Here is a 12,741-nt window from a genome sequence, read left to right as displayed (position 1 = left end):
TAAATCAAGTAGATATTTCAATAAATAAATTAAAGACATTTGTGATGCTACATTGCTACAATGAGGGTGAGATGCCCTGCAGTTAGCGTCTTAACCCTTTAAGTATGACCCCTTTTCTTGACACAAGCTTGAAGATTATAACCATTTGGGGTTTGTTTTCCAAGCGTCAGAATAACTCTAAATATTACTAAAACAAAGTTTTTAGTCTTTGACTGGATATAGATTATTGTAGCTGTGGCTGGTGCACTTAGAAACATAATGAAGCCAAGTCACAACATTGTACATATCCCCTTTCAAATCTGAAGGCAATATTGCCAAGAATTAGCATTCTGAGACTCCTAAAGGACACATGGAAGTGTAAAATGCTGCATTTTGCTGACTAAACTATACAAAACATTTTATCCTGTTAGCACTTCCCCCCAGCCTGTCACCCTCCCATACCTCTCTGTCCCAAATCCCCTCTCCTTGCAGCTATCCTCAGCCAGCAACAGGTTGAGAAGATCATAAAAAATAAGTACAATAATCACAATAATACCACCTGGCATACTAATATATTTATTGAGGTTTATTGATTGAAGTTTTTGTCAAATACCCAACCCCCATCAATAAGTCATACATATTCCATAATTCCAAATGCTATTTATTATTCAAAAGCAGGCTGGCTCCTTATTTATATACTGAGTTATAATAAAATATGTATTTAGATGCTCACCAATATAAAATGTGGTCGCATCACTGAAAATGCCCTCTATTGTGCTGTCAATGGTAGGGATGTGTACCGAGAGCCGGTATTTTTTGGTACCGGTTCCTAATTGGTCAGTACCAGAGTACCGCTAAAGATTCTGGACAAACGATACTGTTTTTGGTGTTTTTTAAGAGTCTACCTAACCGTCGCGTAATTATGACACTGCCGCCGTCGACAGCTTATGACGCAGCGCCCCGTTGTTTTCTCTAGTAGTCAATATGTTGGCCGTAAGAGCTTAGCGCTCCAAGGTATGGGCTCACTTCATCAAACTCAATGAATCCTCGGCTCAATGCAATATATGCAAGAAAGTAGTTGCGTCAAAGGGGGGTAACACCAGCAACATCATGAAACACTTGCAGTCTACCCATAGCATAAAGCTGAAGGAGTGCGGCGTGTTTGACTGCCTAAACAACACATCTAAAGTTAGCAACCTGGCAGACGCTAACAACACCGTGCCCTCCTCCGTGCAGGCAGACTCCAACAGTGCTTCTTCATCAAGTCACAGTGAGTGTATGAATCATTAAAGGGGAAGTGAAATACTCGATTAAGTTGGCATAATTTACAAGATTGATTCCAAATATATACATCCTTAAAGGTTTAAGACTGCCAGTAAAGCTGGATTAAAAATAATAAGTAATTAAATTACCCTTTTTTAAAACATGCGCAGCGCCATTTTATCCGAGTGTATAGCGTGACGTCACTCTGTCCAGAGCGATCTTTGGTCATCTCCCTAGTTTTTTATTTTATTTAATCTATTCTAAGAAGCATTTGTAAATTTTAAGTTAAGCTTCTGTTCTGTTGAAGCATTATCACATTGACAGTTACCTTTAAGGCTGTATGGAGCTGCCTGCTCATTTTTTTGACATACCTCGCACTGCACATGTTGACTTGCTATGGGCTTAAAAGGCAGGTGCTGTAAGTTGTTTAATGATGTTGCTGGTGTTACCCCCCTTGTGGTAATAAAAAACGATTGAATCTTTTACCATCTTGTAACGTCTTTATTTTATACACTAAATTACACGCCGTGGTATTGATAAGAGTATCGATAAATACCGGCACCGATAAGGAGTATCGGTATTGGTATCGGTATCAATAAAATCCTAACGATACACATCCCTAGTCAACGGTGTTTTCACTGTCTTCCTCAGAAATATTCACTCAGAAAAGTGATTCATTGGAAAACCTCCAAAGGAAGTCCTCTATTTGGATTTAGGCATCGTACAATTTTACGATGTAAAACTTCCGGGTACAGTGGTACCCATTGTTCTATGAGTTATTAGCGAGCTTTAAGCTCTATGGGAATTGGATTTTATCCAATCTCGAGACTGAAAACGATCTACGCAACGCCATCTTGATGGCCAATCAGGGCAAAGATGCGCTTTAGCGACCGAATTTGCATACGGTGGCTATATAAGCGACATCGCAGGCCGTCATTCTTTCTTCGAGACAAATTTTCAGCGAAGTAAAGAGACAGGGCCTGTGAAGCTTAAAGCTCGCTAATAACTCATAGAACAATGGGTACCACTGTACCCGGAAGTTCTATTTCTTTATTAGCTTCACTTTAAGCTCTATGGGAACCCTATAGCCCACGCCCTGTCGTCAACATCAGCCCCCTGATGCAGAACAACAGGCGATGGCAGTGATAGCCAATCAAGAGGGGCTCCCCTCAATAGCCAGCCCTTTTTTATGCATGAAAAAAAGGGGGACTGTATAAACCGAGGAGCCACAACCATCCCCAGCGCTCGGTTCATGTAAACCAGCTACCGAATACCCAAGCCGGGAGATGGCCAATATAAACATGCACGCCTCTAGCCACCGCGTAGAGGCGTTGCACATAATGTGTTTGAGCAGCAGCTACGTCCGATTGGACGCTGAGCTCAGGACTGCATGCGCCACCGACGGTGTCGATGCATCCAGCAGATAGAAACGCACAAAGGCGCATGGCGAACTCCATGACGCCGCTGTACAAATGTCCTGCACACTGACCCCTTTAAAAAGTGCCCGAGAAGCTGCCATGCTTCGAGTAGAGTGGGCGCGAACCTCCGACAGAGGGGGCAAGCCCATACACTCATACGCCCAGTTGATTGCGTCAGTAAGCCAATGGGAAAATCTCTGTGCCGTAACAGGTTTTCCCTTAGCAGCAGCACCATAACAGACAAACAGCTGATCTGCTTGTCGAATAGGCTGCGAACGTCGTACGTATATCGACAGAGCACGCACTGGGCAAAGTTTATGCAGCATAGCATCCTCCTCATCGTCATGAGGAGGGGGCTTGAAAGCCACCAGGTCCAATACCCGTGAGCGGAAGGACGTGGTGATTACCTTCGGGGTAAACGCAGGGTTCGGTCTCAGCACGACTCTGTCAGATCCTGAAAAGGAGAGACAGTCCGGGTGCACAGACAAGGCGCATAAATCGCTTACTCGCTTAGCAGAAACTAGCGCAGTAAGCAGCGCTACCTTAAGGGACAAAGCTCTCCACTCAACGCTCTCCAGCGGTTCGAAAGGAGGGCTGCACAAGGCTTTTAGTACCACCGTTAAGTCCCACTGCGGAACACGGGGTGGGGCCACGGGTTTCAGACGCCGGACGCCCTGGATAAAACGCTTTACCAGGGGGTGGGCAGCCACCGTAGAGCCACTATAGCCAGTATGGCACGCAGAAATTGCGAAGACATACCCCCTTAACGTGGACAAAGATAACCCCTTATCAAGTAGGCTCTGCACAAAGTTGAGCACTACGGATACAGGGCACACCAGGGGGTCCTGAGAGCGTTCGAGACACCAAGTCTCGAAGGCCTCCCATCTGCCTTTATAAGCCATTGTAGTTGAGATAGCGCGAGCATGCTGTATAGTATTTACAGCTGCCTCGCTCAATCCCATGTTCACGAGCCTGCTCCTAACAGGGGCCAAGCCGTGAGGCGCAGCCTGCTTGGGTGGGGATGAAAAATGGTCCCCGCCCCCTGAGACAGGAGGTCCCGGCGCTGGGGAAGTCGCCACGGGACGTCGGTCAGCAGCAGGGCTACATCGGCCATCCACTGTTTGTGCGGCCAATCTGGCGCGATCAAAATCAGGGGTTTCCTCTCCTCTCTCGCTTTGGCTAGTACCTGCGGTACCAGACCAAAGGGAGGGAAGGCATAAAGGAGGCCCTTGGGCCAGCAATGGGCTAGCGCGTCCACTCCCAGTGGGGGCGAGCCGGTTGCTGTCATCGCAAACCATAATGGGCAATGCGCATTCTGTCGGGAGGCGAATAAATCCACTCTCGCTTTCCCAAAGCGTGACCACACCTCCGCTACCACGAGTGGGTGAAGACACCACTCTAGGGGGGAGGGACCGCCCCGAGACAAGAGGTCTGCGCCGCAGTTCAGCTGCCCCGGGACGTAGAGCGCCCGTAAGGAGCGAACTCGCGGGTATGCCCAAGTCCAGATCCTCACCGCCAGCCGGTGTAGATGTGGACATTTGGTGCCGCCCTGTCGGTTTACGTAAGCGACTGTCGCTTTGTTGTCGCTTCTGATTAGAACGTGTCTGCCCCGAAGAAGGGGTTCGAAACGTTGTAATGCAAGCCATACTGCTGTGATCTCCAGCACATTGATATGAGGCAGAGGAGGGTTCCACAACCCGCTCGCCATCATTCCATTGCAGACCGCCCCCCACCCCTTGGTGGAGGCGTCTGTGTATACAGGGACATGAGTGGAGATAGCGCCCATTGGCACACCGACACTCAGCATTCGCCCATCTCGCCAGTGCGAGAGTGCTCTCACAACCGACTGCGGAATGCGAAACAGCTTTGCGCGGTCTCTCATTGGATCGAAATGCATTCGCTTGAGCCAGAGTTGCACCGGTCTCATGCGTAGCAATCCCAACGGAACCACGGCGATTGCTGCCGCCATTAAACCCAACAGGCGCATAATCGTGATTCCACTGATGCAGCGACCTGGGAGAAATCGGCAAGCGTGGCCTCTCAGGGAAGCAATTCTCTCCTGAGAGAGACGCGCCGTCATTGACAATGAGTTCAGCCGGAGCCCTAGGTACTGAACACACTGGCTCGGGGTGAAAACACTCTTGTCGCGGTTGATGGTGAAACCCAATCCTTCGATGTGGGTTATCAGCATCTCTGTGTGTTTCGCAGCCAACTCCCTGGAAGGGGCTAACACAAGCCAGTCGTCCAGATACGTTAAAACACGTATGCCCTGTTGTCGCAACGGGGCGATAGCAGCCCGCGCCACCATTTCGAAGGTGCGGGGTGCCAGGGACAGACCGAATGGGAGTTTGGTAAATTCGTACGCTCTTCCCAGAAAAGCGAAACGAAGGTACTGCCAATGGCGCTGCACAATGTTCACATGGAAGTAAGCGTCTTTTAAATCTACGAGCGTGAACCAGTCCCCTTGGCTGATTGAGCTCATTACGCGCTTGTGCGTTAGCATCTGAAAACGTCGTTTCACCAAATGACGGTTCAGAGCTCGCAGGTCCAGTATTGGTCTCACACCGCCGTCTTTCTTTGGAACGAGGAAATAAAGGGAATAAAACCCTCGCATTTCGTCGTGTTTGGGGACTAGGCGGATCGCGCTTTTTGCCAAGAGAGTCTCTATCTCTTGGGAAAGTGCGCTGTTTAGATGCATGGGCATATTCGTTTCCCTTACTCCTACAAAAGGAGGAGGGGGGACAGCGAACTGTAACGCGTAGCCCGCTCTGATTACAGTACTGAGCCATGGCGTCAGCTTGCACTTCCGAGTCCAAGCACAAAGGTTGAACGCGGACCTGGTTGAAAGCAGTGCAGACTGTACCACGGGCTTCTGAATCTGCAGAAGCCCGGCTCTTAAGTGGGGGCGGGGTCGAATTCGAGCCAGCGACCTGGTGCTTATCTGTGATAGGCCGACGTAGAGTCCTGGCCGGCTTCGATTCTGAGCCGGCGAGGACTCCAATACTGCCTGAATGTCGGGGAAAAAGGCCCCTTTTGACTGAGAAATCACCAAGCGCTGATGCCAGCTTTGAGGCAGAGGGCAAGGGAAATGTTTGTGTAACAATAGGGGGAGTGTGCTTCGTGACTGTAAGGGCGAAACTCGCTCCCGAGTAGGCGCTAGTAAAGTCAGTGATACAGGAGGGGTGTCCGGTCCACTCGACCGGATCGCCTCTATGACACTCTCCCGCGGAGATTCAGGAACGCTTCTGGGCTTTCGATTGAGGCGGGTGAGCCCTGGGTGCAGCAGGGTTGAACGGCTTCGTCCAAGCCTTGCCGCTAGCAATAGTGGTAGCGTCTCTGCGGCCACCGGGCTGCTCCTCAATTGAGCGCCGGGCTGACGACACAGGAGTGCGGCGAGTCTTAGACCACGAACGGCGATCCTGGCGTCTTGCATCTGAAGCAAGAGGCAGGTGCTTCTGCAGAGTGAGTCTCTCCTCATCCAGTCGCTTAAACCTCGCTATCGCTTCGGTCACCGCTGGACCGAAGAGACCGTCGAGAGAGACTGGGGCATCGAGGAGGGGGACCTTGTCCGCTTCAGGGAGTGCCGAGTTCGCTAGCCATAAGTGCCGGAGAGAGGCTACACTCCAGCCCATAATCCGTCCAAAATCCTGTGCCAACCCCTGGGTGAGGTGCAGGATTGCGCCCGCGTTCTTCCTCAGCTCGGCAGAAACATCATCTGCGAGGGAGGAAGTAAGGGACTCGATCAAGTTCGTCTGTGCTATCGCTAGGATAGCAAGATTGTTCGTTGCATCGGCGCCTTGGGAACCGCAGATAAACGAACGTTCAGACAAGGCAGCTGATATCTGCCCAGACCGAGTGGGAAGGTTAGGCTTCCTTGCGCTCCACCTTGCTGTGGGGGCGAGGAGATGAGTAGCCAAGGAATCTTCGAGTCGCGGAACCCCCTCCGTCTGAAGCTTTTGTCGGCCTGACACCACCGTGAAAGGCGAAAAAGACACTACCGGGGCTTTCGTAGAGAAAGGCTTATCCCAGGTTAGCTGCACGTAGTGCTGCACAGACGGGCAGACGGGGGTCGGTTGCACACCGTGCCTCGGTGTGTCGCGCCTGTACACTGGAGCCACCAGCTGGTTTACAGGCGCTGCAGGAGGAGGGGGCCAGGGGAGCTCCGCTCTGGTCGCCGCCGCTTTCATCACGACCGGAAAGTCTTTCAACAGGGAGGGGTGGTGCTCCAACTCACCCGTCGCCGTTGGGATAGCGACAGAGCCGGAAGGCTCCAAACTGTCGTCTGGAAGCATCTCCTGGTCACTAGAGTGGAGAAGGAGGTCGTCGTCCTCGTCCCCAGAGCTGTTAGCGAGGGTTAGGAGCGCCTCTTCCAGATGGGCCGTGTCAGACGGAACCCTGCCATCGCGCAGGTTCGGTCTGTCCTCCTGAGAGTGCATGGCAAAAGGCTCCGGGAAGTCAGCCCAACTGGCGTCTTCGCGGTGCATGCTTGCCCGGCGCAGTAGCTCCTGCGCCCCGAGTGCAGCGCAGGCGGTGCAGGTCACCTTAGTTAAGGCCGCGAGAGCGTGGGTCTCGCCGAGACACATAACGCAAGCAGTGTGAGGGTCCGTACCCTCCACGGCTGCGTCGCACCCTTGGCACCGCTTCATGGCGAATCTTCGAGCTCGACGTCGTCTAGCGAGGGCCTTTGAGTCGGGAAAAAAAGCTCCTTCCTCACAGCGGCGCGTTTCTGCTCGCAGACGAAGAACTTCGGCGTGGTAGAAACGTAAGTCTCCAGCTAGGTTGCTAACCTTGCGCTGAAAATTTGAGAAGAAAGAATGACGGCCTGCGATGTCGCTTATATAGCCACCGTATGCAAATTCGGTCGCTAAAGCGCATCTTTGCCCTGATTGGCCATCAAGATGGCGTTGCGTAGATCGTTTTCAGTCTCGAGATTGGATAAAATCCAATTCCCATAGAGCTTAAAGTGAAGCTAATAAAGAAATAGAACATCAACCATTTTTGGCATAAATTCTCAAGAACTGTTTTTGCCGAAGTGCAACAGACTCTGTGCATATTAAAAATGCTATATTTCATTAAGCAGGCAAAATAATGCTGCATTGTTTTAGGTATGCTGAGACGGGTGCGTGGGGGTTGGACCCAAAATGCACGACTCAGAAACAATAGTAATATAAAGACCCCTCAGGGCTTTATTCGGGACGAATCCCAGGAGCGTAGTCAAAACAAGCAAAGTCCATACACGTAGATCCAGCCAAACAAATAGTAAACAAACAAAAAGCACGGTGCCGAGGGAAGAGGCAAACTCGTAGTCGGTAGACGTGCAGGGAGGTCCGGTAGCAGGAGAGCTGTCAGCGGGGCAGATGAACAGGCGGACGGCAGGCAGAGGCGTAGTCGTGGGCGAAGCGGGACTCGAAACCATGAAACAATCAGCGAAGCAAAAGTACAAAACGGTAGGCGAGGACGTGGTCAAAAACAAACAGTGGTCAACAAAACAGAAATCAATAAACAATGGTCGGTAACAGGCTTGGATCGTAACGTGTAATCAAACATTAAATAATGCTCAAGAGTTGCGTGATAAACAGAGGCAGACAATTTCGCAGTGAACAGTAGCGCGACTGGGCTATAAATGCGGGTGTAGACAGGTGTAGACAATTAGTTAGAGCGTAGTAAGGAAATGGAAAACAGGTGCGATGGATGACAAGTTTAACAAGGTGATTAGTAATCGTTAGTAATAAACCTATCCTGCCCTAGCATTAGTAAATTAGTAAATGACATGCACAAGAAACGTAAGGTAACATGAACACATGATTAGTTTGTTAGTTTCTACCCAATCCTGATCTAGCGTTAGTAGTTTTAGTAAATAGACAAATGGAAACAATTAGGGAGTGAATGACAGAAAGAGAGAGAGAAAAGGCGGAACGCAAGGTTTGCGGAAAGACATGTAAAAGTGTATGCATAAACAACGACCAGTTAACGTAACAATAAACATAAATCAAAACAACACAAAGTGAAACTAAGACGATAACCACTCAACATAACAAGGTAATATAATCGTACGAAACATAACTAGACATGACAAGAAAATAAATCATAACGAAACATAACTAAACAACATGACGAACCTAGACTAACATAATACATGATAAGACACTACGTGACTAAGACAACATGAATAAACATAAAACATGGCGAGACAGACCTGAAACGTGACATATGCCTAACAAATAATACACTGTTGGAAACGTAATGTCATTAGCTAAAATGCTTTTTAGTCATCAATAACATGCCCTTAGTTGGTTCTTTGATGAGCTGAACTTATACTGAATTTTCTTACACACGGATGGGGGTAACACATTTTCTCTGTAACTACATTACAAACACTGCTCAGAAACGGTTGCACTTGGGCTCATCATGTTTGAGAGAGCCTATACAAAATGCAGATAATAACATTATACAAGTACTTTTGTCAAGGTATACAATGGCAAAATGGACAACAATGGATTCTAAGAAATTCTAAGTAAATAATGGACATTGTTTCAATGTTTCTCCAAGTTATCACATTTTTAGAATGAGAAACTATTATGCATTTGGTCAGCTAAACGGACACGTGAGAAGGACACTGACGCTACCTTATTTTTTGTACTATGTGGATTTCCAAAATGCAGAGAAAGTGAGGTGCCCCTACACTTATTTTACCACCCACATGTTACAAAATAAGGAAAAAATAATGCCTGAGCGATATGACGGACAGCTCTGACTTCACCAAGTTAGAGGACAAGCTTTTTGATTTTGACAAAGAAATACAACCTTTCCATTTTGAACCGGGATTTACAGAGGAAGAATTGCGTGAGTGAGAGACAGTGGAGGAACACGGACAACCAAACACTTTGTTCGCATCACTTTTATCAGCCAATAATAACTTCAATCGAACCCTTGCTACATCCTACAGTACTTACCAACTTCTTCTGCAGCAAAAGAAGGATTAATTGGAAGAAGTATCCACAGCACAGATTTTGATACAGCTTGTTAGCTAGATATTTACTTGCTCATTGCCCTCCTGGACCCCTTGTCTCTCTCACACATGCAATTCTTCCTCTGTAAATTCAGGTTCAAAACTGTATTGGATGCTGAGGGAACAAATCCATTGTAATTAATGACAGCAGCTTCACTGTAGCCATCATGTCACATTCAATGGCAGCGTCAAAGTTAGAGAATCCCAGAGGTTCATTTCTCCATGGTTGACGCACACGTTCATTCCCATATAGTTACATTATTACATTATTGGCATTTGGCAGACCCTCTTATCCAGAGCGACGTACAACAAAGTGCATACCCATAACCAGGGATAAGTTCGCTGAAAGACCCTAGAGGGAAGTACAATTGATAGTGAATTGATTTCAATGAGAAATGTAATTGTTCTACTTGTTTTTTCTTATTTAAGTCCATACAAATTATAAAGAGGGTGGATATTCACGCGGCAATGTCATCACAGTGTGTAATTTAGCTAGCTAGCTGTCCCCAGTCTCTCATAAGAATTATGAGAGACTGGGGCTAGCTTGCTAGCTAAATTAGCTGGTTACAACTGAGCCAGAGCATCGTTGCTTAATCTAATGAGTGAAAACATCATAGCTGTCAACATCCAATGTGAAGTGAGCTAGCAAAACACAACAGTAGGCTGTCAGATTTATTGTTGATGGTGATTGCTGCCAAAGGTCAAAATGATGGCTGATGACGTTCATGACTGCAGTGGACGTAACTCAGCGAAGTCAGGGCTGTCCTCATATCACTCAGGCTAGCCAAGGTTTCATGATATCTGTATGCAAACACTGACGTATTTTTGTTGGAGTGTCATGTGATTGCCCGGATGGGTGGCCACCCATAAACCAGTCTCTGCGTTCAAGGGTGGAGTTTGAGCCCATTACCTTCTGGGTAACATGGGCTGGAGATTCAAGCAAAACACGTCCAGTTTGTTTTGAGACGTTTACCCATATTTAGGAAACAGCTACACTGACGGTGATATTTAAAATGCCTACACATAACTTAAGCCCAACTGAAATGAGGTCAACTGAAAAAAGCATTATAATGCTCCTTTAAGACCCTGTCCTGCTGAAGGGATAGCAATTCCCACTTATGCAAAAGTGAGTTTCATTAGTCAAAGCAGTTGATTTGTAGTCAAATGTGTATTTTATGATTTACAGCAATGCATAATCTAGTTATCTGGATAGGATTTGGAGACCCTAAGGGACATTTTGCTTCATATATCTTTAGTTCTGCTCATCACCCTCAGATTTTGCATACTAATGGTCAAAACGTTTATGATTCAGATAATGTTGAGGTTTACCTGTTTTACATTTTGATTCTCAGTATGTCATTGCAAAATAAAGGAGAACTTAATTTCTGCCGACTTTGGTATGTATTGTGTATCTGTATGGTCACACTAGGACTCGGAACTGTACTGTCCTCTCAGGTCCTCTTCGCACTTGTACTTGTGTTTGATCTGCACTTGTACGTCACTCTGGATAAGAGGGTCTGCTAAATGCCTTGTAATGTAATGTAATGTATTGTAGCACTCGATCAATACCCAAACTATGAAAATTCACTCAAGTATGTATTGTAAATGGTACAAATATCTTCCTTCATTTAAGCCAGTTAATTCTTAAGCCATGTCTCTGTGATGCTCACCTCTGTAGTTATAAAGCCTCAAAGTAGAACACTGCAAACAAGGGAAAGGCTTGAGAGTCTATGCAAAGGGGTTAAGCAACAAGGCAAAGATGTACATTTACTTTCCCTAATTAGGAAATTAAAAACGAATAATAAAATGTACTTATCAACTATATCGTATTCATAAACAGGATAGATTGTGGTCTGACATGGGATGTCCTTTCTGTCACTGCAAGGTCACTTATGATTGGCAGCCCACTAAATGAATGCATTGCTGATCGGTTAGGATGGCATGTCCCTTCTGGCACTTCAAGGTCATTTCTGATTGGCAGCCCATGGAATGAATGCATTGTTGATTGGTTAAGATGATGTGTACATTTTAGCACTGAAAGGACACTTCAAGGTTAAGATGTAAATCACTCTGTTAATTACCAAAGCAGAAGTGCCGACAACCACATTTTCCTGTAGTGACCAATATGTTCATGCTTTAAGGATAAAAAGAAATGACTGAACATCTCAACTGAATAAAATAGGCTTAATATGATAGTGTATTTTCTTTGACTCTTAATAACTATAAGAAATTAATATTACATTTAATCATGCAAAAATATTCTACCGGTCACAAACAAATGCGCACTCACATTGAATCTTCACCATTTGTCCTGAGAATGATGAGCATGTGATCGTTTGTCTTGAAATAAGTAAAAACTAACTACAGTATCTTCTTGAGATGGCTGGTACTCAAACAGACAGGACTCTCATAGTAATTGCTGGACAGAGGGAAATGGAATATCTTCAACACTAAAACAATACTGTTGGTGTTTCTTGCCTCACTAGGGTCACATCACACAATAATTAGTATGTTCCTGCAAAAACTTGTTACTCCTTTTCCCTTGGGAATCTCAGTTTATTTTACCGGAGTAAGAAAATCTAGTATTTATAATTTTGTGTCCCAGAATTTTTATGGGACTGAACAATAGTTCTGCTCTGTCTCACCTCCATCAACTGCTCAATTCACGTTCAGATGATTAGTCTTACAATACATACATTACATAGCCACACCCCAAACATTTCAAAGCATGAATGGCGGCACTTTTTATGGAGTGAGCTTTCTACCTGGCTCAGGCTTACTTTGCATTCGGACGCATTTTCCGGTTGGGGTTAGAAATTAATCATAATTGTAAGTAAGTGTTTTAATTACATTGCCAATGAAGACATTTTTAGCTCCTAAAATGTTGAAGTAGCTGAATTGAATTATGCCTGTCTATTGTAACCTTAGGTGGTGGTTTGTAGCCTAGCTGACTACTTTAGGCTGAATGTACTCTAGTGTGGGTGACGGATAGACATCTCCTGATAGCAAGGTATGGTCCATATTTTTTTCCGAACTTATTATTATGAAGCCTACTGATAATCCCAGTGTATT

At 46.3% G+C, this 12,741-nt stretch overlaps 1 protein-coding gene across 1 annotated transcript; it reads right to left on the bottom strand.

Annotated features, from left to right (window-relative positions):
* Positions 1-3,708: 3,708 nt before the first annotated feature.
* On the bottom strand, positions 3,709-7,306 carry LOC133123446 (uncharacterized; the record flags this gene model as incomplete). The annotated part of the gene is made up of 5 exons (XM_061233911.1): positions 6,964-7,306; positions 6,190-6,456; positions 5,524-5,667; positions 4,923-5,381; positions 3,709-4,673 (listed from the first exon to the last, which is right to left on the bottom strand). Coding segments are annotated over exons 1-5 (2,178 nt in total), but the record flags the coding sequence as incomplete, so codon positions are not given.
* Positions 7,307-12,741: the final 5,435 nt, after the last annotated feature.

The sequence above is a fragment of the Conger conger genome, chromosome 3 (genome assembly GCF_963514075.1).
Source record: "Conger conger chromosome 3, fConCon1.1, whole genome shotgun sequence".
Classification (NCBI taxonomy): Eukaryota; Metazoa; Chordata; class Actinopteri; order Anguilliformes; family Congridae; genus Conger; species Conger conger.
Note: the sequence above shows the minus strand (reverse complement) of the source record. Positions and strands in the feature narration are given on the sequence as shown.